This window comes from Bombina bombina, chromosome 2 (genome assembly GCF_027579735.1).
Source record: "Bombina bombina isolate aBomBom1 chromosome 2, aBomBom1.pri, whole genome shotgun sequence".
Classification (NCBI taxonomy): domain Eukaryota; kingdom Metazoa; phylum Chordata; class Amphibia; order Anura; family Bombinatoridae; genus Bombina; species Bombina bombina.
Genome location: NC_069500.1, coordinates 333,172,000 through 333,199,020, shown reverse-complemented (window position 1 = coordinate 333,199,020; position 27,021 = coordinate 333,172,000). Strand labels below are relative to the sequence as shown.

The 27,021-nt window shown below is 41.0% G+C and overlaps 1 protein-coding gene across 1 annotated transcript in view; it reads left to right on the top strand.

Annotated features, from left to right (window-relative positions):
* The window catches only part of FBXW8 (F-box and WD repeat domain containing 8), a 527,093-nt gene that overhangs the window by 364,627 nt on the left and 135,445 nt on the right, over positions 1-27,021 (top strand). Inside the window, exons 6-7 of the mRNA XM_053701689.1 lie at positions 7,085-7,281; positions 7,415-7,624. Coding sequence (XP_053557664.1) covers positions 7,085-7,281; positions 7,415-7,624 — 407 coding nt within the window. The remainder of the gene's footprint in view (positions 1-7,084; positions 7,282-7,414; positions 7,625-27,021) is intronic.

Genomic DNA, 27,021 nt, shown 5'->3' with positions numbered 1-27,021 from the left:
TGAAAATTTGGTCATCCCAGAGAAACTATGTAAAATGGACAAGTTCCTAGAGGTGCCGGGGCTCCCAGAAGCTTTTCCTATACCCAAGCGGGTGGCGGACATTGTTAATAAAGAATGGGAAAGGCCCGGTATTCCTTTCGTCCCTCCCCCCATATTTAAAAAATTGTTTCCTATGGTCGACCCCAGAAAGGACTTATGGCAGTCAGTCCCCAAGGTCGAGGGAGCGGTTTCTACTTTAAACAAACGCACCACTATTCCCATAGAGGATAGTTGTGCTTTCAAAGATCCTATGGATAAAAAATTAGAAGGTTTGCTTAAAAAGATGTTTGTTCAGCAGGGTTACCTTCTACAACCCATTTCATGCATTGTCCCTGTCACTACAGCCGCATATTTCTGGTTTGATGAACTGATTAAGGTGCTCGATAGTGACTCTCCTCCTTATGAGGAGATTATGGACAGAGTCAATGCTCTCAAATTGGCTAATTCTTTCACTCTAGACGCCTCTTTGCAATTGGCTAAGTTAGCGGCTAAGAATTCTGGGTTTGCTATTGTGGCGCGCAGAGCGCTTTGGTTGAAATCTTGGTCGGCTGATGCGTCTTCCAAGAACAAGCTACTAAACATTCCTTTCAAGGGGAAAACGCTGTTTGGTCCTGACTTGAAAGAGATTATCTCTGATATCACTGGGGGTAAGGGCCATGCCCTTCCTCAGGATCGGCCTTTCAAGGCAAAAAATAGACCTAATTTTCGTCCCTTTCGTAAAAACGGACCAGCCCAAGGTGCTACGTCCTCTAAGCAAGAAGGTAATACTTCTCAGGCCAAGCCAGCTTGGAGACCAATGCAAGGCTGGAACAAGGGAAAGCAGGCAAAGAAACCTGCCACTGCTACCAAGACAGCATGAAATATCGGCCCCCGATCCGGGACCGGATCTGGTGGGGGGCAGACTCTCTCTCTTCGCTCAGGCTTGGGCAAGAGATGTTCTGGATCCCTGGGCGCTAGAAATAGTCTCCCAGGGTTATCTTCTGGAATTCAAGGGACTTCCCCCAAGGGGAAGGTTCCACAGGTCTCAGTTGTCTTCAGACCACATAAAAAGACAGGCGTTCTTACATTGCGTAGAAGACCTGTTAAAAATGGGAGTGATTCATCCTGTTCCATTGAGAGAACAAGGGATGGGGTTCTACTCCAATCTGTTCATAGTTCCCAAAAAAGAGGGAACATTCAGACCAATCCTAGATCTCAAGATCTTAAACAAATTTCTCAAGGTCCCATCTTTCAAGATGGAAACCATTCGAACTATCCTTCCTTCCATCCAGGAAGGTCAATTCATGACCACGGTGGATTTAAAGGATGCGTATCTACATATTCCTATCCACAAGGAACATCATCGGTTCCTAAGGTTTGCATTCCTGGACAAACATTACCAGTTCGTGGCGCTTCCTTTCGGATTAGCCACTGCTCCAAGGATTTTCACAAAGGTACTAGGGTCCCTTCTAGCTGTGCTAAGACCAAGGGGCATTGCAGTAGTACCTTACCTGGACGACATTCTGATTCAAGAGTCGTCCCTCCCTCGAGCAAAGGCTCACACGGACATCGTCCTGGCCTTTCTCAGATCGCACGGCTGGAAAGTGAACGTGGAAAAGAGTTCTCTATCCCCGTCAACAAGGGTTCCCTTCTTGGGAACAATTATAGACTCCTCAGAAATGAGGATTTTTCTAACAGAGGCCAGAAAGACAAAGCTTCTGGACTCTTGTCGAATACTTCATTCCGTTCCTCTTCCTTCCGTAGCTCAGTGCATGGAAGTGATCGGGTTGATGGTAGCGGCAATGGACATAGTTCCTTTTGCGCGCATTCATCTAAGACCATTACAACTGTGCATGCTCAGTCAGTGGAATGGGGACTATACAGACTTGTCTCCAAAGATACAAGTAAATCAGAGGACCAGAGACTCACTCCGTTGGTGGCTGTCCCTGGACAACCTGTCACGAGGGATGACATTCCACAGACCAGAGTGGGTCATTGTCACGACCGACGCCAGTCTGATGGGCTGGGGCGCGGTCTGGGGATCCCTGAAAGCTCAGGGTCTTTGGTCTCGGGAAGAATCTCTTCTACCGATAAATATTCTGGAACTGAGAGCGATATTCAATGCTCTCAAGGCTTGGCCTCAGCTAGCGAGGACCAAGTTCATACGGTTTCAATCAGACAACATGACGACTGTTGCGTACATCAACCATCAGGGGGGAACAAGGAGTTCCCTAGCGATGGAAGAAGTGACCAAGATCATTCTATGGGCGGAGTCTCACTCCTGCCACCTGTCTGCTATCCACATCCCGGGAGTGGAAAATTGGGAAGCGGATTTTCTGAGTCGTCAGACATTGCATCCGGGGGAGTGGGAACTCCATCCGGAAATCTTTGCCCAAGTCACTCAACTTTGGGGCATTCCAGACATGGATCTGATGGCCTCTCGTCAGAACTTCAAAGTTCCTTGCTACGGGTCCAGATCCAGGGATCCCAAGGCGGCTCTAGTGGATGCACTAGTAGCACCTTGGACCTTCAAACTAGCTTATGTGTTCCCGCCGTTTCCTCTCATCCCCAGGCTGGTAGCCAGGATCAATCAGGAGAGGGCGTCGGTGATCTTGATAGCTCCTGCGTGGCCACGCAGGACTTGGTATGCAGATCTGGTGAATATGTCATCGGCTCCACCTTGGAAGCTACCTTTGAGACGAGACCTTCTTGTTCAGGGTCCGTTCGAACATCCGAATCTGGTTTCACTCCAGCTGACTGCTTGGAGATTGAACGCTTGATTTTATCGAAGCGAGGTTTCTCAGATTCTGTTATCGATACTCTTGTTCAGGCCAGAAAGCCTGTAACTAGAAAGATTTACCACAAAATTTGGAAAAAATATATCTGTTGGTGTGAATCTAAAGGATTCCCTTGGGACAAGGTTAAGATTCCTAGGATTCTATCCTTCCTTCAAGAAGGATTGGAAAAAGGATTATCGGCAAGTTCCCTGAAGGGACAGATTTCTGCCTTGTCGGTGTTACTTCACAAAAAACTGGCAGCTGTGCCAGATGTTCAAGCCTTTGTTCAGGCTCTGGTTAGAATCAAGCCTGTTTACAAACCTTTGACTCCTCCTTGGAGTCTCAATTTAGTTCTTTCAGTTCTTCAGGGGGTTCCGTTTGAACCCTTACATTCCGTTGATATTAAGTTATTATCTTGGAAAGTTTTGTTTTTAGTTGCAATTTCTTCTGCTAGAAGAGTTTCAGAATTATCTGCTCTGCAGTGTTCTCCTCCTTATCTGGTGTTCCATGCAGATAAGGTGGTTTTACGTACTAAACCTGGTTTTCTTCCAAAAGTTGTTTCTAACAAAAACATTAACCAGGAGATTATCGTACCTTCTCTGTGTCCGAAACCAGTTTCAAAGAAGGAACGCTTGTTGCACAATTTGGATGTTGTTCGCGCTCTAAAATTCTATTTAGATGCTACAAAGGATTTTAGACAAACATCTTCCCTGTTTGTTGTTTATTCAGGTAAAAGGAGAGGTCAAAAAGCAACTTCTACCTCTCTCTCTTTTTGGATTAAAAGCATCATCAGATTGGCTTACGAGACTGCCGGACGGCAGCCTCCCGAAAGAATCACGGCTCATTCCACTAGGGCTGTGGCTTCCACATGGGCCTTCAAGAACGAGGCTTCTGTTGATCAGATATGTAGGGCAGCGACTTGGTCTTCACTGCACACTTTTACCAAATTTTACAAGTTTGATACTTTTGCTTCTTCTGAGGCTATTTTTGGGAGAAAGGTTTTGCAAGCCGTGGTGCCTTCCATTTAGGTGACCTGATTTGCTCCCTCCCTTCATCCGTGTCCTAAAGCTTTGGTATTGGTTCCCACAAGTAAGGATGACGCCGTGGACCGGACACACCTATGTTGGAGAAAACAGAATTTATGTTTACCTGATAAATTTCTTTCTCCAACGGTGTGTCCGGTCCACGGCCCGCCCTGGTTTTTTAATCAGGTCTGATAATTTATTTTCTTTAACTACAGTCACCACGGTACCATATGGTTTCTCCTATGCTATTATTCCTCCTTAACGTCGGTCGAATGACTGGGGTAGGCGGAGCCTAGGAGGGATCATGTGACCAGCTTTGCTGGGCTCTTTGCCATTTCCTGTTGGGGAAGAGAATATCCCACAAGTAAGGATGACGCCGTGGACCGGACACACCGTTGGAGAAAGAAATTTATCAGGTAAACATAAATTCTGTTTTTTCTAATAATTTGTTCTCTCAAACGCTTTGAGTAATAGATAATTTGAACACAACCATAACAGGAAACGTTCTCTACATTTAATACAACATTTGTGCTTTACGTGCACCTTCAAGATCATTCGTTTCTGGCTCAAAATATATTATCTGTATTGTATCAGATATCAGGTTATAACATGTATGCACGTGTTATGCTACTGCTGAATTTCCCAGAATGCCAAGCAACATACAGTTGAATTCAACTAATGGCAATGCTATAGTATAATTAGGTTTAGCCAGCCATGAAATGTTGTTTTGTTAAAGGGACATTTCAGTTTCGAATACATATTTTTTAAGAACACTGTATTACTAAAAATGCTCGAGTAAAGGCTATCATTGTTTCAAGGAGATGTTTTACTATGTATGGGCATGTGGACCATATAAAATATGCTCTTTACACCAACACTTTTACCAGCATGTCAGCTTTGAGAGTTGTTGGCCACTTTTATCCTATCAGCAATGACAAACTCTACATGGTATGATACTTACAACTGCTGTCTCTTTAAAATAATGATGCAATGTGCTGTGCATAGTAAAAGCTCTTATAAAACCAGTGGCAACTTTTACTAGAAATCTCTTTATTAATACTGGTGTATTGTAAAATGTTTCAACTCCAAACTGACGTACTGTTGTGCATTTGAATTTTAGCTTTAATACGGCCACAACTCTGTTATAATTTAGATCAATCTGTGACTTTACCTTTATAAACATAATGTCATTAGTTTGAACTGTGTTTTACATAGAAAGATTATGTATCAAATATATAGTCTAATAAATTCCAGAATAATAACCGAGTCAGGCTGGCTCTTGTGGACTGCACTGAGAGCACATTATATAATTTTTATTCACATACATAAAATATATTATTTTATAAATATATATATATATATACACACACACAAAACTATGTTTTATTTTACAGTCTATATATTCCTGCTTTAGATGTGATGTAAAACAAAATGAAGAAGAAAAGATATTATGTGCCATTGCCAGTTGTTTGGTTTATAGAAACAGATTCAATAACTATCCATCAAAATGCTTTCACCCATGTTAAAGTTCACTGTTTAAAAAAAAAAAAAAAAAAAAAAAAAAAATATATATATATATATATATATATATATAGATTAGGTAGCCATGCCAGCTGTGGCTCCCCAAGGAGAGCAATAATGAAACAGTAAGCAGTGCAAATGGTACCTAATGAGTTTAAGCTGATTTATGCTAGCATTTGAAAAGTGCTGTCTGATGTCTACCACTGTGAAGTAATGCGGACTATACCCGCCTCTTCTGCCAGCCTAATGGGTCTTTGGTGGAAGATTTATACCAATCGGCCTGGGAGCGACAAATGTAATGGAGGCCGTTTGCTTTTATTATTAGTGATGCATATTTAAATTAATCTGCTATTTGCCTAAACAATTAGCTGCCACATTTTGAGAGCACACAGCCAAAGATGCAATTAGTCCTCTGTCTAAAGATGTGCCCCAAGTATAAAGTGTCCCCAGGGAGATTTAGCGCTTTCAGCAGAAGTTTGTCCTGGATAACTTCTTCTCAAAATGATAATTGTGTTAATTGCTTAAAAGGTAAATAATTATGTAGCTGGTTTCAGAACAGATGAAGGTCTCCTATTAAAGCCTTTTCATTAATTAAGCCGGTGTGTTATGACATTTTCACTGTTTTAATATCCACAAATTCTATTGTGTTATCTCTGGCATGATTTTAAAGAGGCAGTTTCACATACAAAGCAAGCAATAAAATTGTCTCTTCAAAGATAGATACGCTTACAGTTTGGGATCCAGTAGTATTTTAAAGGAACATTAAAGTCAAAGTTTCATGATTTACATAGTATGTGTAATTTATAAGAAATTTTCCATTTTAAATTTTCTGCCAAATTTACTTTATTCCCTTAATTTTAATTGTTGAAGCTTTGCTACTTTTTTAAGACTGAATCCTTAGGTAAACCCTGTAGCATGTATGTGTCATGAGCAGTATATTTATAACATTGCTGCAAACACTGCTGTTTGTTCTTGCTCTTGAGCGTACCTCAGTGTGCTTTCGTAGAAAGGTGCCAAGTTTCAACAAAGTAAAAGAAGTAATTTGGGAAAATAAAAGTAATTAGGATATTCTTTTTTAAATTGTATGTTGTGCCTTTATAACAAAATCTTAATTTTAACTTCCTTGTTCCTTTAACAACTCCCCAAGAAAAAATTAAATACAAGCTTCTATGATCACTTAAAGGAACACTGAACCCAATTTTTTTTATTTTGGATTGAGATAGAGCATGCAATTTTAAGCAACATTCTAATTTACTGCTATTATCACATTTTCTTCATTCGCTTGGTATCTTTATTTGAAAAGCAGTAATGTAAGTTTAGATGCCGGCCCATTTTTTTGTGAACAACCTGTGTTGTTATTGCTGATTGGTGGATAAATTCACCCACCAATAAACAAGTGCTGTCCAGGGTACTGAACCAAAAATTGGCTGGCTCCTTAGCTTAGATGCCTTCTTTTTCAAATAAAGATAGCAAGAGAACGAAGAAAAAATGATAATAGGAGTAAATTAGAAAGTTGCTTAAAATTGCATGCTCTATCTGAATCACTAAAGAAAACAAATTGGGTTCAGTGTCCCTTTAATGTAAATGTTTTACTACATATAGCAGTGGAAGAAGCTATAAATCTCAAAATTGAAATAACCTGTCTGACTTTTACACAGCTATCACAGCTCAAAATGTATCTCACGATATGTCAATACATCTCTTTAAATTATAATGAAATAACTGTTATGTTTTTTTAATCAGGTACTGTTGATGTGTGGAGCCTTCATATTGGCCGGAAACCTATTCATCATTATCAGCACAATCAAAAAATCCAGGCTGTTGCTCTCTGTTCAGATGCAGCTACCATAGCTACAGCATCTGGCTTCCAAGTCAAAATGGAGTGTCCTGATGAAAGAGGGTATTGGCGTAGCATCTCCCATTTCCAGACTCAGAAACTAGTAAGCTCCCATTCTGATGACACAAGTATCTAACTCAAAATGATTTCATACTCCATGCCAAAGTAATAGTTACTTAGTAATTAGATGTGCATTGTGCCTTCTATGTCTAATCTTCTTTTGGCTTTTATTGCAGGTTAATTTCCTTCACCTGGTTCATGACTATGACAGACACCCTGTGGCTATAGCTGCTGCTGAAGAAATTGTTTACCTCTTTAAGGAAGGAGAGCCTGAAAAAATATTACACTCTACCTATGATCACCCTGTCACCTGCTTGGATGTTACCTTAACTCAAGCAGCATTTGGAGTCAGAAGCTTTGGATGGTTCTCAAATCATGGCAATAAGGTAGGGTGTTTTGTAATTGTTTTTGTCTTTTTAGTTACCACATGTAGGTTACTTTGTAAGCCATGTAGGAAGTGCGACTAACAAACGCCAATTGTTCTTTTATAGCATTGTGCTGCTTTTTAACTCATTGGAATAGCAGTTTAATATGGGCTCTGTCAGCAGGCCTTGTTACATTGTGTTGTAACTAGACAGATGCTGTAATCTCTCATGGATTTCCATGTTCCAATCCATCAAGTTTACCATGCAAAGTGCATTGCATGGCTTAACTGTTTTTTTTAATCTAATTTAAACCTTGCCCAATCTTTTTTGAAACACCACTGTTACAAATTATTAATGACATTTTCAAATGCTTTTCTAGCATGATACCAAGGGGAAAACTTGATAAGAGCTTTTTGCAAAAAAAAAAAAAAAAAATAGTAGCTTTTAACTTGGACCTGCTGAAACCCTATTATGCCTGCCTCTAATGCCATTTCTTATTATATTTATTGTTCATAATTGCTTTACACATTAATTATAAACATATATATATATATATATATATATATATATATATATTAAAGGGACATAATACTCATATGCTAAATCACTTGAAACTGATGCAGTATAACTGTAAAAAGCTGACAGGAAAATATCACCTGAGCATCTCTATGTAAAAAAGGAAGATATTTTACCTCATACTTTCCTCAACTCAGCAGAGTAAGTTCTGTGTAAAAAGTTATACTTCACCTGCTCCCAGCTGCAGGTAATAAAAAATAAAAAAAAATGCAGAAATGAATAGCAGCCAATCAGCATCAGCAGTGCTGAGGTCATGAACTCTTTTGCTGTGATCTCATGAGATTTGACTTAACTCTCATGAGATTTCATTGTAAACTTCCCTAATCTGAATAGGGAAATAATATGAGAGTGCACGAGGCTCATCCTTTCAGCTGTCCCAGGACAGACATACTACTATGCTGCTTAGAAATCCTTTATAATGAGATGTGGCTAATGAGGAACTTCTTTTCTCATCTCTATGAACATCTCTATGTAAAAAAGAACATCTCTATGTTCTTTTTCACATAGAGATGTTCAGGTGATATTTTCTAGTCAGCTTTTTACAGCTATGCTGCATCACTTTCAAGTGTTTAAACATTTGGGTATTATGGCCCTTTAATAAATATAGCCACATTTAAACAATCTTAAAATATATTTGTGCTCAAATGAATTCTGATCATCAAAATGTTCATTAATGATTGCAATGAAATTGTAATGATATTAATGAAAATACTATGATATTATTAACTGTGCACATCATGATATGAATGGTTACATGAAAAGCCAATCATCTGGCTTTAACTATGCACCTGTCAAAAGTCTGCAGACTTAAAGGGATACTAAATCCAAATTTTTTTCTTTCATGGTTCAGATAGAGCATTCACTTTTAAACAACTTTCTTATTTACTCTTATTATCAATTTGTCTTTGTTTTCTTTGTATCTTTATTTGAAAAAGCAGGAATGAAATCTTAGGAGCCGGACCATTTTTGGTTCAGACCCCTGGATAGCACTTTCTGATTGGTGGTTAGATTTAGCCACCAATCAGCAAATGCTACCCAGGTGCTAAACCCAAAATGGGCCATCTCCTAAGCTTGCATTCCTGCTTTTCAAATAAAGGTATGAAGAAAATTGATAATAGGAGTAAATTAGAATGTTGCTTAAAATTGCATGCTCTATCTGAATCATGAAAAACATGGGCTTAATATCCCTTTAAGGCACAACAAATTGGAGGCGGTTTTACAGTTTCTCAGGAAATTTCACTTACACATTGCTCAAAGGGGATCCATCATAAGACCTACCTGATACTATTTGGATAAAGACACCACATGCTTTTTCAACTTTTTTTTTATGGATATTAGGCCAGTAAAGTTTTGTTTTTCTTGTGTTTAAATACATTTTCTCCAACATTGGTGTGTCCGGTCCACGGCGTCATCCTTACTTGTGGGAATATCTCTTCCCCAACAGGAAATGGCAAAAGAGTCCCAGCAAAGCTGGCCATATAGTCCCTCCTAGGCTCCGCCCACCCCAGTCATTCTCTTTGCCGTTGCACAGGCAACATCTCCACGGAGATGGTTAAGAGTATGTGGTGTTTAGTTGTAGTTTTTTATTCTACTATCAAGAGTTTGTTATTTTAAAATAGTGCTGGTATGTACTATTTACTCTGAAACAGAAAAGGATGAACATTTCTATTTGTGAGAGGAAGATGATTTTAGCAGACAGTAACTAAAATCGATTGCTGTTTCCACATAGGACTGTTGAGATGAAGTAACTTCAGTTGGGGGAAACAGTTAGCAGACTTTCCTGCTTAAGGTATGACTAGCCATATTTCTAACAAGACTGTGTAATGCTGGAAGGCTGTCATTTCCCCTCATGGGGACCGGTAAGCCATTTTCTTAGTCTCAAACAGAATAAAGGGCTTAATATGGGCTATAAAACTGGTAGACACTTTTATGGGCTAAATAGATTGCTTTATTTCGACATTTTATACATGTTTATGCTGATAATTCACACTTATAAACTTGGGGAACGTTTTTTAACGTCAGTCACTATGTTAGACACCTTTTCCAGTCAGGAAGGGCCTTCCCAGTTGTAGGCTGAGCCTCATTTTCGCGCCATTACTACGCAGTTGTTTTTGAGAGCAAGACATGCAGATGCATGTGTGAGGACCTGAAAGTAGTTGGAAAAGTTCCTAAAAGTCGTCATTTGGTATCGTATTCCCCTCTGGGCTTGGTAAAGTCACAGCAAAGGCTGTAGCTGGGACTGTATAGGGGTTAAATCTGTAACCGGTTTCATTATTTTAAGGGTTAAAGCTCTGAAAATTGGTGTGCAATACTTTTAATGCTTTAAGACACTGTGGTGAAATTTTGGTAAATTTTGAACAATTCCTTCATATTTTTTCACATATTCAGTAATAAAGTGTGCTCTGTTTAAAATTTAAAGAGACAGTAACGGTTTTGTTTTAAAATGTTTTTTGTGCTTTATTGACAAGTTTAAGCCTGTTTAACATGTCTGTGCCTTCAGATAAGCTATGTTCTATATGTATGAAAGCCAATGTGTCTCCCCCTTCAAAATTGTGTGATAATTGCGACATAGCGTCCAAACAAAGTAAGGACAGTACTGCCACAGATAATGAAATTGCCCAAGATGATTCCTCAGATGAAGGGAGTAGACATGGTTCTACATCATCTCCTTCTGTGTCTACGCCAGTTTTGCCCACGCAGGAGGCCCCTAGTACTTCTAGCGCGCCAATGCTTATTACCATGCAACAGTTGACGGCTGTAATGGATAACTCCATAGCAAATATTTTATCCAAAATGCCTGCATATCAGAGAAAGCGCGATTGCTCTGTTTTAAACACTGAAGAGCAGGAGGGCGCTGATGATAATTGTTCTGTCATACCCTCACACCAATCTGAAGGGGCCATGAGGGAGGTTTTGTCAGATGGGGAAATTTCAGATTCAGGAAAAATTTCTCAACAGGCTGAACCTGATGTTGTGACATTTAAATTTAAATTAGAATATCTCCGTGCACTGCTTAAGGAGGTGTTATCTACTCTGGATGATTGTGACAATTTGGTCATTCCAGAAAAATTATGCAAGATGGACAAGTTCCTAGAGGTTCCGGTGCACCCCGACGCTTTTCCTATACCCAAGCGGGTGGCGGACATAGTGAATAAGGAGTGGGAGAAGCCCGGCATACCTTTTGTTCCCCCTCCTATATTTAAGAAATTATTTCCTATGGTCGACCCCAGAAAGGACTTATGGTAGACAGTCCCTAAGGTCGAGGGGGCAGTTTCTACTCTAAACAAGCGCACTACTATTCCTATCGAGGATAGTTGTGCTTTCACAGATCCTATGGATAAAAAATTGGAAGGTTTGCTTAAAAAGATTTTTGTACAGCAAGGTTATCTTCTACAACCCATTTCGTGCATTGTTCCTGTCACTACAGCAGTGTGGTTCTGGTTCGAGGAACTAGAAAAGTCGCTCAGTAGAGAGACTCCATATGAGGAGGTTATGGACAGAGTTCACGCACTTAAGTTGGCTAACTCTTTTATTTTAGATGCTGCTTTGCAATTAGCTAGATTAGCGGCGAAAAATTCAGGGTTTGCAATTGTGGCGCGCAGATCGCTTTGGCTAAAGTCTTGGTCAGCGGATGTATCATCCAAGACAAAATTGCTTAACATCCCCTTCAAGGGTAAAACTCTCTTTGGACCAGAATTGAAAGAGATTATCTCAGACATCACTGGGGGAAAGGGTCACGCCCTCCCACAAGATAGGCCTTTCAAGGCCAAGAATAAGTCTAATTTTCGTTCCTTTCGTAATTTCAGGAACGGACCGGGCTCTAATTCTGCATCCTCTAAGCAAGAGGGTAATACCTCACAGACCAAACCAGCCTGGAAACCGATGCAAGGCTGGAACAAGGGTAAGCAGGCCAAGAAGCCTGCCGCTGCTAACAAAACAGCATGAAGGAGTAGCCCCCGATCCGGGACCGGATCTAGTGGGGGGGCAGACTCTCTCTCTTTGCTCAGGCTTGGGCAAGAGATGTTCAGGATCCCTGGACGCTAGAAATAGTTTCTCAGGGTTATCTTCTGGAATTCAAGGAACTACCCCCAAGGGGAAGGTTCCACATGTGTCACTTATCCTCAAACCAAATAAAGAGACAGGCGTTCTTACATTGTGTAGAAGACCTGTTAAAGATGGGAGTGATACACCCAGTTCCAATGACGGAACAAGGAATGGGATTTTACTCAAATCTGTTCGTAGTTCCCAAAAATGAGGGAACCTTCAGACCAATTCTGGATTTAAAGATCCTAAACAAATTTCTCAGGGTACCATCGTTCAAAATGGAAACCATTCTAACGATTCTACCCACTATCCAGGAAGGTCAATTTATGACTACCGTGGATCTAAAGGATGCGTACCTACATATTCCTATCCACAAAGAACATCATCAGTTCCTAAGGTTCGCCTTTCTGGACAAACATTACCAGTTTGTGGCCCTCCCATTCGGATTAGCCACTGCTCCAAGGATTTTCACAAAGGTACTCGGGTCCCTTCTAGCGGTTCTAAGACCGAGGGGCATTGCAGTAGTACCATACTTGGACGACATTCTAATACAAGCGTCGTCCCTTTCAAAATCAAAGGCTCATACAGACATCGTTCTGGCCTTTCTCAGATCTCACGGATGGAAGGTGAACATAGAAAAAAGTTCTCTGTCTCCGTCAACAAGAGTTCCCTTCTTGGGAACAATAATAGATTCCTTAGAAATAAGGATCTTTCTGACAGATGTCAGAAAGTCAAAACTTCTAAGCGCTTGTCAAGTTCTTCATTCTGTTCCATGTCCTTCCATAGCTCAGTGCATGGAAGTAGTAGGGTTGATGGTTGCGGCAATGGACATAGTTCTTTTTGCGCGAATTCATCTAAAACCATTACAACTGTGCATGCTGAAACAGTGGAATGGGGACTATACAAACTTGTCTCCAGTGATTCAAGTAGATCAGAAGACCAGAGATTCACTCCGTTGGTGGATATCCCTGGACCACCTATCCCAGGGAATGAGCTTCCGCAGACCAGAGTGGGTCATTGTCACGACCGACGCCAGTCTAGTGGGCTGGGGTGCGGTCTGGGAATCCCTGAAAGCTCAGGGACTATGGTCTCGGGAAGAGTCTCTTCTCCCGATAAACATTCTGGAACTAAGAGCAATATTCAATGCTCTCAGGGCTTGGCCTCAGCTTGCAAAGGCCAGATTCATAAGATTCCAATCAGACAACATGACGATTGTTGCGTATATCAATCATCAGGGGGGAACAAGGAGTTCCCTGGCGATGAAAGAAGTAACCAAAATAATACAATGGGCGGAGAATCACTCCTGCCATCTATCTGCGATCCACATCCCAGGTGTGGAAAACTGGGAAGCGGATTATCTGAGTCATCAGACATTCCATCCGGGGGAGTGGGAACTCCACCCGGAGATTTTTGCCCAATTGACTCAATTATGGGGCATTCCGGGCATGGATCTGATGGCGTCTAGTCAGAACTTCAAGGTTCCTTGCTACGGGTCCAGATCCAGGGATCCCAAGGCGACTCTAGTGGATTCACTAGTAGCGCCTTGGACCTTCTACCTAGCTTATGTGTTTCCACCGTTTCCTCTCATTCCCAGGCTGGTAGCCAGGATCAAACAGGAGAGGACCTCGGTGATGTTGATAGCCTCTGCGTGGCCACGCAGGACTTGGTATGCAGACCTGGTGAATATGTCATCGGTTCCACCATGGAAGCTACCTTCTTGTTCAGGGTCCATTGAACATCCAAATCTGGTCTCCCTCCAGCTGACGGCTTGGAGATTGAACGCTTGATTCTATCAAAGCGTGGGTTTTCAGATTCTGTGATTGATACTCTGGTTCAGGCCAGAAAACCGGTAACTAGAAGATTTACCATAAAATATGGAAAAGATATATCTGCTGGTGTGAATCCAAGGGATTCCCTTGGAATAAGATAAAAATTCCTAAGATTCTTTCCTTTCTGCAAGAAGGTTTGGATAAAGGATTATCTGCGAGTTCTCTAAAGGGACCGATTTCTGCTTTATCTCTCTTACTACACAAACGACTGGCAGCTATGCCAGATGTTCAAGCATTTGTTCAGGCTCTGGTTAGGATCAAGCCTGTTTACAGACCTTTGACTCCTCCCTGGAGTTTAAATTTAGTTCTTTCAGTTCTTCAAGGGGTTCCGTTTGAACCTCTACATTCCATAGATATTAAGTTGTTATCTTGGAAAGTTTTGTTTTTGGTTGCTATTTCTTCTGCTAGAAGAGTTTCAGAGTTATCTGCTCTGCAGTGTTCTCCGCCCTATCTGGTGTTCCATGCAGATAAGGTGGTTTTGCGTACTAAGCCTGGTTTTCTTCCAAAGGTTGTTTCTAACAAAAATATTAACCAGGAGATAGTTGTACCTTCTTTGTGTCCGAATCCAGTTTCAAAGAAGGAACGTTTGTTACACAATTTGGACGTAGTCCGTGCTCTAAAATTCTATTTAGAAGCTACAAAAGATTTCAGACAAACATCTTCTCTGTTTGTCGTCTATTCTGGTAAAAGGAGAGGTCAAAAAGCGACTTCTACCTCTCTTTCCTTTTGGCTTAAAAGCATCATCCCATTGGCTTACGAGACTGCCAGATGGCAGCCTCCTGAAAGAATCACAGCTCACTCCACTAGGGCTGTGGCTTCCACATGGGCCTTCAAGAACGAGGCTTCTGTTGATCAGATATGTAAGGCAGCGACTTGGTCTTCACTGCACACCTTTGCCAAATTTTACAAATTTGATACTTTTGCTTCTTCGGAGGCTATTTTTGGGAGAAAGGTTTTGCAAGCCGTGGTGCCTTCCGCTTAGGTAACCTGATTTGCTCCCTCCCTTCATCCGTGTCCTAAAGCTTTGGTATTGGTTCCCACAAGTAAGGATGACGCCGTGGACCGGACACACCAATGTTGGAGAAAAACAGAATTTATGCTTACCTGATAAATTACTTTCTCCAACGGTGTGTCCGGTCCACGGCCCGCCCTGGTTTTTTAATCAGGTCTGATGAATTATTTTCTCTAACTACAGTCACCACGGTACCATATGGTTTCTCCTATATTTTTCCTCCTGTCCGTCGGTCGAATGACTGGGGTGGGCGGAGCCTAGGAGGGACTATATGGCCAGCTTTGCTGGGACTCTTTGCCATTTCCTGTTGGGGAAGAGATATTCCCACAAGTAAGGATGACGCCGTTGGAGAATGTAATTTATCAGGTAAGCATAAATTCTGTTATCTAATTCAATTGTTTTGGGGGGTTTTCTAATTCAAATGATGGCTTCTCTCATAGATTAGAATGTCTTAGAAATTAAAGCAAAATGTTACTAATGCTGCCTGAGAGTGTTTTCACACATAACTTCTGATTAATTGATATCCAGGCCACATCATTTTAAAAGCTGCTGATATAAAAACTGTGATTATATGAATCAATGTCTGTTAGTACATTATTGTATAACACACGACACAATAAGCACTTTAGGCATGTTAAAGCATGCTTTATTGTAAAAGACCACATTTTACCGTGAGTTTTCCTGCTGCTATGACAACTGTAATTAAAACACCAAGATCAATATTCCACTGTATAGTGTCGTATGTTGCAAATGAGAATTATCACTTGTGGCCTTGTTGTAGTTACATGATGTATTTTAAAAAGTTTTCCTGAGATACTGATATTCAGGGGTTGTTAATCATTTTCCCACATTTTATTGAAAGCAAAGTCTCAGCTAGTTTAAAGGCAAAATACTGCTGTGATATCACAAGTCCTATTGAAAAATGGGAATTAGCATCTATTTTTTTTTTTTTTTTTAAATATTTTTTATTGAAGGAAAGTTTCGGCATACAGATAAGCTATTAAAGTCTTACACAATTTCATGCAAAGAGTAGCAATAACAAGATATGTTGTATAGAGTCCATAATGAGATACAGAATCTAAGGTTGGTTATATCAATTGTGTAACGTGAATATACAATTTATAGATGCCCATGATAACCTAAGCCTTCTCTACCAAGATAAAAGGCCACTCTTGGGCCTCGTTACATAAAAGAGAAAATAACATTGACAGAAGGCTATTTAGAGTAGGAGAGCCCACTCACAGCTCTCGTTACATTTCCCTCGAATTTTACATTTTCAATATACTGCAACTGTTAATTATAAAGAAGATATGGTAATCAGGGAGTGAACACTTGTTATATGTACAAAAATGGAAAGAATAGAATTAACAGTATAAGATTGTATGAATATAACTATATATTAGACCACCTTGCAGAACTAATAGGAGAGATGAAACTAAAAATATTGTTATACTGCAAGATTTTGCTAGAGAAAAAGGTAAATTAGGTGCGGTACAAGCGAGATAAACCGCGTATTTAGACCTTCTGCTAAGGAAGGATTATTATGTGGGGTGGGGGGGTAGGAGGTGGTATTTTGCTTATGGCAAATAGATAAAACTTCTGATTGTCTTCCGATTGTGCCGCATAACTGTACCTGTAGGGAAGTGCAGTTGAGATAACTTTTATAGCATCAGAGTTCACCTGTAGCTGTCCAACATGCCAATCTGTGTTCATTTTACAAAGTGATTTAAATTAGGTGAGACATGCTAGTCATCCAACTATACAAATTCTAATTTTTAAGAGTAGGATGCTGATAGTATAGTGCTCTATTTGCTAAACCTGGATATATAATAACCATAGTGCTCCTCCATTAGGCAAGTAAGGTGAGTAAAATACCGATAGCAGTACCCAATATAGTTAAAGACTGTTTGGTGCTAAGGGGTAAGGCATTGAACAGGCCATATGAGTTTATAACAAAAGAGAAATAGGTGAGTATAAAAGCAATATAAACCATTGAATAACTTGTCCCTGAGAACTTAAATACCCCAACTCCCGGATGTGGGCCCACCATCCAGGATTAGAAGGTTTTATATGATTGACACCAAGGGAAAGGGAATTATAACAGCCTATGTTATGATATAGCTTAAATTTAATGCAAGAATTTGACACCCTGTCTGGCATGTCTAAAATTGTAAAGTAGGGACTTCCTCACACCATAATTCAACCATCAGGGCTATGTAAGAAAACTGACAGTGTATAGTAGAAATGATCTCAGAGTACATGCCCTGAAAACTAACAGTTATAGAAATTAGGCTGTGTGTGAAGTCTAGAAGTAACTGCATATGTCAATTACCTTATAAAGCAGGATATAAAAATGGTCACTTAAACAACTACATTGGGGGTCAAAATTAGATCCAGATTAATAAATGAGTACCAGGGGATCATATGTCTAAAGGGAGAAAAATGGAAAATGAGTGGTTGCAAACATATGGAAATGTGTAACATCCAGTTAGCATATGTCTAATAAAAAAATAAATAAAAAAAAATCCCTACTAGGTACCCTCTAACACAAAACTGTAATAAACAGGCATAACACAAACAATGACCATAATATGCAATATAGAGATAAGAGAGCAGAATACATTAGAGCAGACCTATAACTAAACCTTATGCTTTAACTTTAGAACATTACATATATAGCCAGTCCAAAATGAGCATAGGTATTGTGCCAAAATAAGGTATATATGGGATAGCAGAACTGATTTGTAATAGTACATACTGTGAACAAGAAAACAGATGTGGCAAAATCCGTTAATGAAAACTGATTATGTTAGTAGTATGCAGATTCCAGCTACAGGGCTCTTGCATAGGATCACTTAGTTGCCGGAACCTAGATAAAAAGGTGCATCACAAATAAGCAAAGAACACATATATAATATGGTGGCTGTTTCCTCGGCAACTATTGCGTGTTATGCCCCAGAGCAGGCTCAACTATAAAACAGTCCTGAAAAATATAAACATATCTGTCCCAGAATATTTTACTGCTGCAGGGGTCCAGCCGAGAGTGTAAGCACAATAAGCAGTCCCACTAGTTAGTGTGCGAGAGATTGTTCAGTTTCAAAGTGGGTGCCATAAATGCTGCAGACCAAGAGCTGCTAGCATAATCATAGGGAACTACAGATTATCCGATGCCCCTTCTCAGGTTGTCAGGAGTATACAGCATTTGTAGTGTGAGGCCCCTTAATGCGCACCAACTTACATTGTCTATCCGATGTGGAAACTCCCAGCGTATACACAGTGCATAGGTTCTGAGTACAACTGACACGGTATTAAGCGTGTTGTGCTGTTCATACCTCTCCAGCAAGTCCCAAAATGCCGGCAGGGATTTGAATGTCTGGTGCGGTCCCTGCGTCTGTATCCAACCGCAGCTGCTCTTTTGCGCGTTTGTCAGTGACGGTTCTCTGGAGGCATCAAGGGGCGCAGCTGCTAGGGGATCATCCGGTTCAACAGCGGACAACAATTCACCGCTGGCATCCAGCCGAGTGAGCCTCCTGGCCCCCACGACCATGCCTTGTAAGCAAATAGGTGTCGGTTTTGGAAAAGAAGATGGCGGTTGCCCCTGTTCTAATGTGCTCTTTGTGCATTCAGATTCCCTCTCATGAGCCGTTGAGGTGGGAAGATAGTTAGCACATCTAGCGTAAGGCTTGCAAAAATCAGCCGGTGTGTTACCAAGAGCCTCGCCATAGCGATCTAACAGCTCATGCATCTGGCTCAGAATGGAGGCTGCAGCGTCGTTGTCCATCCTAGGCCTGAGAGGGTTAGAGAGTTCAAAGTTCCAAGAGATAGGACGAAAAGTACCGTACTGCTTCCTAGTAGTAGTAATGGATAGAGCTTCCACGTAGGTAGAGTGAGAAGTGGGGAAAATAGGCAATAGATCCCCTAAAAATAGTAAATATATCGGGAGCTCAATAGGTGTGCGTCTTGTCTTAGTGAAGGTTGGCTCCTCCCCATTAGCATCTATTTTTGACAGTGTTTTGACACATACTAGAAGGGTATTTCCAAAAAGGAAAAAGAAAAAAAAATGTTCTTCCAAAAGAAACAATTGTATTGTATTTCTAAAAAAGAAAATTGTGCTTCCAAAGAAAGAGTTGCATTTGTAATTAAAGATTTGTATTCTCAAACAGCAAAGAGTATTTCCAAAAAAAACCCTGTATTTGCAAGATTAGATTTGTATTTGTACTGTATGTCACAATTTATGTACAGTTATAAAGAATCAGACATGTGCCAGCATTTGACAGCATTCTTATTGCATATATTAAGCACTGTTCGATTACATCCATAAAAATTATAATATTTATACTGCAGGAAAGTCATAGTATTGGGCACAGATTTTATCACAGATGAGATAAAAAAAGATTATAAAAAATATTTTTCGAGTTGTAGATTTTTTTTGATTGACTGTCAAGGGTTAAGAAAGGAAATGCGTAGGCAACTGGTAATGACTAACACCAAATAATATAAGATTATCATTATTGTTTAAACGAATTACAGCCACAGAAATGAAGTAATCCAGATGGCTTCAGTGTGCTAGGTGCAGAGGACTGGAGCTTGGCATAGCTTCCCAGTGACATCACCCTGCAAATCAATCAGGTTGCGCCTCTTAAGATAATTACTTTCAGCACCCTTAGTAAGCAGAAGAGCTTCATCATTGGCCAGTTCTCGTATCCACATGAATCCAAAATGTCTCCAAAAAAATGGCAAAAAAAGAACCAAGCATTTATGCTTCTTGTTGTAAAAAGAAAATTTATTTTAGAACGCACACTCCTAAAATGTTACTTCTGGCAGCTAAGATTTCCATATTATGAATGCATTATTCTAAGCCTCTTAACATTCTATTTTGAACACCTGCAGTAAACACAATCTACAAAAATACAATAAATAATATTTTCAAGGAATAAAAGAAAAGAAAAAGGACTTTAAAAAGCCTTGTGACTAAGGTAAACCAGTCTATATAGCTCAAAACTGTTGCAGCAAAAACTGATATAACCTTTCACCCCCAATGGATGTTCCTTTTGTGTATTAAGTCTTACTCTTTTGTTAGTTAGAATGGTGCCAATAATGCCTCAAAAACCTCTGCTTAGGGACAATTATTCAAATTTTAATACTGACAATGTACCATATATTTTTTTTTAACAGTATGAACTCTGTGATTTTATAACGAAAGCATACAAAGCCATTCATATAAATTAACAAACAACCAATATATTCATGTTTGCATGGTTTTGTGTTCCAAACTTGTTTAGAGAAGAGCTGGTCTATGACCTGGAAAACCCTCCTAAGCTGGCTGGGCTCCTGGAACTCCCGGTCGGCCGCCTCACAACGGACACCCGCCTAACCCCTCTCAGGCTGTCCGGGCTCCTGGAGCTCCCGGTCAGCCACAGGACAGCAGGACACCCGCTAACTTTAACCCTGGTCGCTCCAGCAACCATGTGCCCCAGAGCTCCGCTCTTTTGGGCATTAGTAGCCCCTAGGGAGGACAAGAGGTGGGGGAATTACTGGAGGGGAGCTCCTTTGGGAACCGGTTTTAGACACCCCTATCCCCATAACTTCAACGGACTGTAACTCCGGTCCCCAGAAACAAATCATGCTGATTTTTGGACTGTGGCATCTGGGGACCGAGAGCTTTAAAATGACACCCTGGACACCGGGATCACCCCAAAATCGTCACCACTGTGTCCTGGGATTCTGTGGGACTAGGGTTGCTATGGAGGCGCCGGTCAGTCTGGAGGGGCAGGAATGGCGTGAAAACTGTGGCATTGTCTTATGTTCTTATCAAGATAAGTGTGTGTATAAAAGAAGTATGTTTTGCTCAATAAAATTAGTTCCTGTTTCACCTGAATGCTAGTATGTCTAGTTATTTGGGTGGGCTCCTGCTACAATCACTTGCCTGGGCTACATAGCAGCCTGTTCCAGGCAGAGGAAGGACACTCTGGCAGAGATTACTAGTCTGGGTAGCTGGAGTCTGCCACAGGCTGGGACCATGAGTACTGGTGCTGTCGGGCATCAGCGGTGGCTACAGGCTGTGGTCACTTGCCAGCTACATAGCTGCAGTCGGCAGGGAGGAAGCAGGACCCCTTTGGCGGAGCTACCCAGTCGAGGTAGCCGGGGTATCCGTCACAATCCCTCCTACTTTTTCATGATTCCATAGACAATTTTTTGCCTCTTGCAAGGAGTGATGAGATCCAGGAACAGGATAGAGGTGTGCACAGTAGCACAACTGGCAGTGAGAGTAAATCTCCTTGAGACTGAGATTCATCCTTCAACCTCCTCTTGTTGGCTTCATCTTTGCACTCCTGATCCAGATCCTGTGTTAGTGCATACTACACAGGATCAGCTCTTCTTTTGGAAGCAGGTCTGCGGCAGCTTAGTAAGTACAGTTGAGTGCAATCACGATTTCACTCAAATTGTAATAGCATGTGCAAATGATTGTGAAAACCCTCACAAAATCGTTTGTGCCAAACTTGTAATCTAGCCCTATATTTTAAGTGCAAGAGGGTCAATTTATATCTACCATAGACTTAAAAGATGCCTATATGCATATCCCTTTTCACATGGATCATACAAAATTACTCAGATTTGCCTTTCTAAACAGGTATTACCAATGTGTGCTGCTCACAGTTGATCACTTGTCTGTATTGAGAGCTCACAGCATGGCAATAGCACCTTACCTAGACGACATTCTGGTACAGGCTGCTTTTTTTCCGATGGCTGAGAAACATACAAAGTTCTTCAGTTCCTTTGTTCCCATGGTTGGAACACAAGCTAAAGTTGACTTTCTGGGCTTCATCATAAATGCTGTAACATTGAGACTATGGGCTACATTTAATAAGCTGCGATATCTGATTCAGGGTCCCATCATTTCAGTCTCACTCTACTCAACCTATCCTCAACACTTTAGGTGCAGATTGAAATAATCTTGATTGTATCGAAATGATTGACAGCCCTTTTATGCACTCGATTGGCCACACGCAAGCAGGGAGCAGCATTGCACAATCAGCAGGCAAATGAGGGCCAAGACAGCAAACCTCGTCCCCCGGCCTTTGATAAATGGAGCATTATCTCTCATAGATGCTCGCAGACTCATATTGTAGAAGCCCTGTGCTATTCTCCATCAAAAAAACAAACAACGTAACATTGCGTTAGACCTACAGCGCTAAATCCAAGGTACTGTAGGTCTAACGCAATGTTTTTGTTATTTTGTTCTGCACGCTCCATTGAAGTCTATGGGGAGAAGTTAACATGGTCGCAATAGTCCTGAAGTTATTGTGCATTGAGTTTTGCTCCTCATGCATACTTTATTTTCAACTTGCAATATGCATGCTAACCGCCTGCGTTAAAGGGTTACTTTTAGCTGTGTTTGCGCAAATGAAAAAAAAATTACAATTCTTTACATAGAAGAAAATGTTCTTTATATATGTATATATGTGTGTGTGTATATAACGCCATAAAAGAACATTTGAATGTAAATTATTTAAATATTTACATTAAAACACATTATTAAATATTAAAATTGATTAAAAATGCTTTATCAACTTTTAAGGTATTTGAGTGGAAAGGGCTTCAAAGTTGTATATATAAATGTATATATATATATATATATATATATATATATATATATATATATGTGTGTGTATGTGTGTATATATATATATATATATATATATATATATATATATGTATATTAGGGATGCACCGAAATTTCGGCCGCAGAAAGTTTCGGCGGAAAATAGCATTTCTCTTGTAAGGTGTATCCAGTCCACGGATCATCCATTACTTGTGGGATATTCTCCTTCCCAACAGGAAGTTGCAAGAGGATCACCCACAGCAGAGCTGCTATATAGCTCCTCCCCTAACTGCCATACCCAGTCATTCTCTTGCAACTCTCAACAAGCATGGAGGTAGTAAGAGGAAAGTGGTGAAATGTAGCTGTTATCTTGCTTCAATCAAAAGTTTGTTATTTTTAAATGGTACCGGAGTTGTACTATTTTGTCCCAGGCAGAAAAATAGAAGAATCTGCCTGTGATTTCTATGATCTTAGCAGGTTGTAACTAAGATCCATTGCTGTTCTCACACATGACGGAAGAGAGAGGTAACTTCAGCGGGGGAATGGCGTGCAGGTTATCCTGCTATGAGGTATGTGCAGTTAAGATTTTTTTCTAGAAGATGTGAATGCTAGAAAATGCTGCTGATACCAAATTTGTGTAAGGTAAGTCTGAATACAGTGATTTAATAGCGACTGGTATCATGCTTACTTTCTGAGGTAATACTCTTTTATATTTACAATATAAAACGTTTGCTGGCATGTTTAAACATTTTTATATATACTTTGGTGATAAAACTTTATTGGGGCCTAGTTTTATCCACATGGCTGGCTAAAATTTGCCTAGAAACTGAGACATCCAGCTTCCTCCAGGAGTCCCCTGAATGCTATAGGACATCTCTAAAGGGCTCTTAGGCTTTCCAAAATCGTTTGTTGGGGAAGGTAGGCCCACAGCAAGGCTGTGGCAGTTGGTGTGACTGTTAAAAAACGTTTATATCGTTTTTTTGATCCGTTTTTTGAACTAAGGGGTTAATCATCCATTTGCAAGTGGATGCAATGCTCTGTTAGCTTATTATACACACTAAAAATTTCGTTTGATTTACTGCCTTTTTTCACTGTTTTTCAAATTCTGACAAAATTTGTTTCTCTTAAAGGCACAGTACCGTTTCTTATATTTGCTTGTTAACTTGATTTAAAGTGTTTTCCAAGCTTGCTAGTCTCATTGCTAGTCTGTACAAACATGTCTGACATAGAGGAAACTCCTTGTTCATTATGTTTAAAAGCCATGGGGGAACCCCCTCTTAGAATGTGTACCAAATGTACTGACTTCACTTTAAGCAATAAAGATCATATTCTGTCTTTAAAAAATTTATCACCAGAGGAATCTGACGAGGGGGAAGTTATGCCGACTAACTCTCCCCACGTGTCAGATCCTTTGACTCCCGCTCAAGGGACTCATGCTTAAATGGCGCCAAGTACATCTAGGGCGCCCATAGCGTTTACTTTACAAGACATGGCGGCAGTCATGGATAATACACTGTCAGCGGTATTAGCCAGACTACCTGAATTTAGAGGAAAGCGAGATAGCTCTGGAGTTAGACGAAATACAGAGCATACTGACGCTTTAAGAGCTATGTCTGATACTGCCTCACAATATGCAGAAGCTGAAGAAGGAGAGCTTCTTTCTGTGAGTGATGTTTCTGACTCAGGGAAGATGATGCAACCTGATTCTGATATTTCTACATTTAAATTTAAGCTTGAACACCTCCGCGTGTTACTCAGGGAGGTTTTAGCTGCTCTGAATGACTGTGATACAATTGCAGTGCCAGAGAAATTGTGTAGACTGGATAAATACTATGCAGTGCCGGTGTGCACTGATGTTTTTCCAATACCTAAAAGGTTTACAGAAATTATTACTAAGTAATGGGATAGACCAGGTGTGCCGTTTTCTCCCCCTCCTATTTTTAGAAAAATGTTTCCAATAGACGCCACCACACGGGACTTATGGCAGACAGTTCCGAAGGTGGAGGGAGCATTTTCTACTCTAGCAAAGCGTACTACTATCCCTGTCGAGGACAGTTGTGCTTTCTTAGATCCAATGGATAAAAAGTTAGAGGGTTACCTTAAGAAAATGTTTATTCAACAAGGTTTTATCCTACAGCCCCTTGCATGCATTGCTCCTGTCACTGCTGCTGCAGCGTTCTGGTTTGAGTCTCTGGAAGAGGCTTTACAGGTAGCGACTCCATTGGATGACATACTTGACAAGCTTAGAGCACTTAAGCTAGCCAATTCTTTTGTTTCTGATGCCATTGTTCATTTGACTAAACTAAAGGCTAAGAATTCTGGTTTTGCTATCCAGAGTGCTATGGCTTAAATCATGGTCAGCTGACGTTACTTCAAAGTCTAAGCTGCTTAACATTCCCTTCAAGGGGCAGACCCTATTCAGGCCTGGTTTGAAGGAGATTATTGCTGATATCACTGGAGGAAAAGGTCATGCCCTTCCTCAGGATAGGTCCAAATCAAGGGCCAAACAGTCTAATTTTCGTGCCTTTCGAAACTTCAAGGCAAGTGCGGCATCAACTTCCTCTAATGCAAAACAAGAGGGAACTTTTGCTCAGTCCAAGACGGTCTGGAGACCTAACCAGGCCTGGAACAAAGGTAAGCAGGCCAAAAAGCCTGCTGCTGCCTCTAAGACAGCATGAAGGAACAGTCCCCTATCAGTTAACGGATCTAGTAGGGGGCAGACTTTCGCTCTTCGCCCAGGCGTGGGCAAGAGATGTCCAGGATCCCTGGGCGTTGGAAATCTCCCAGGGACATCTTCTGGACTTCAAGGCTTCCCCCCCAAAAGGGAGATTTCACCTTTCACAATTATCTGCAAACCAGATAAAGAGAGAGGCATTCTTACACTGTGTACAAGACCTCCTAGTTATGGGAGTGATCCATCCAGTTCCAAAGAAGGAACAGGGACAGGGATTTTACTCAAACCTGTTTGTGGTTGCCAAAAAAGAGGGAACCTTCAGACCAATTTTGGATCTAAAGATCTTAAACAAATTCCTCAGAGTTCCATCATTCAAGATGGAGACTATTCGTACCATCCTACCTATGATCCAGGAGGGTCAATACATGACTACAGTGGATTTAAAGGATGCTTATCTTCACATTCTGATACACAAAGATCATCATCGGTTTCTCAGGTTTGCCTTCCTAGACAGGCATTACCAGTTTGTAGCTCTTCCCTTTGGGTTAGCTACAGCCCCAAGAATTTTTACGAAGGTTCTGGGGTCGCTTCTGGCGGTCCTAAGGCCACGGGGCATAGCAGTGGCCCCTTATTTAGACGACATCCTGATTCAGGCGTCAAACTTCCAAATTGCCAAGTCTCATACGGACATAGTGTTGGCATTTCTGAGGTCACATGGGTGGAAGGTGAACGAGGAAAAGAGTTCTCTATCCCCCCTCACAAGAGTTTCCTTCCTAGGGACTCTGATAGATTCTGTAGAAATGAAAATTTACCTGACGGAGTCCAGGTTATCAAAACTTCTAAATTCCTGCCGTGTTCTTTATTCCATTCCTCGCCCTTCGGTGGCTCAGTGCATGGAAGTAATCGGCTTAATGGTAGCGGCAATGGACATAGTGCCGTTTGCACGCCTACATCTCAGACCGCTGCAACTCTGCATGCTCAGTCAGTGGAATGGGGATTACACAGATTTGTCCCCTCTACTAAATCTGGATCAAGAGACCAGGGATTCTTTTCTCTGGTGGCTATCTCGGGTCCATCTGTCCAAAGGTATGACCTTTCGCAGGCTTGGACAATTGTAATGACAGATGCCAGCCTTCTAGGTTGGGGTGCAGTCTGGAACTCCCTGAAGGCTCAGGGATTGTGGACTCAGGAGGAGTCACTCCTTCCAATAAACATTCTGGAACTAAGAGCGATATTCAATGCTCTTCAGGCTTGGCCTCAGCTAGCGACAATGAGGTTCATCAGATTTCAGTCGGACAACATCACGACTGTGGCTTACATCAACCATCAAGGGGGAACAAGAAGTTCCCTAGCGATGTTAGAAGTCTCAAAGATAATTCGCTGGTCGGAGATTCACTCTTGCCACCTATCAGCTATCCATATCCCAGGTGTAGAGAACTGGGAGGCGGATTTTCTAAGTCGACAGACTTTTCATCCGGGGGAGTGGGAACTCCATTCGGAGGTGTTTGCACAATTGGTTCATCGTTGGGGCAAACCAGAACTGGATCTCATGGCGTCTCGCCAGAACGCCAAGCTTCCTTGTTACGGATCCAGGTCCAGGGACCCCAAGGCAACGCTGATAGATGCTCTAGCAGCGCCTTGGTCCTTCAACCTGGTTTATGTGTTTCCACCATTTCCTCT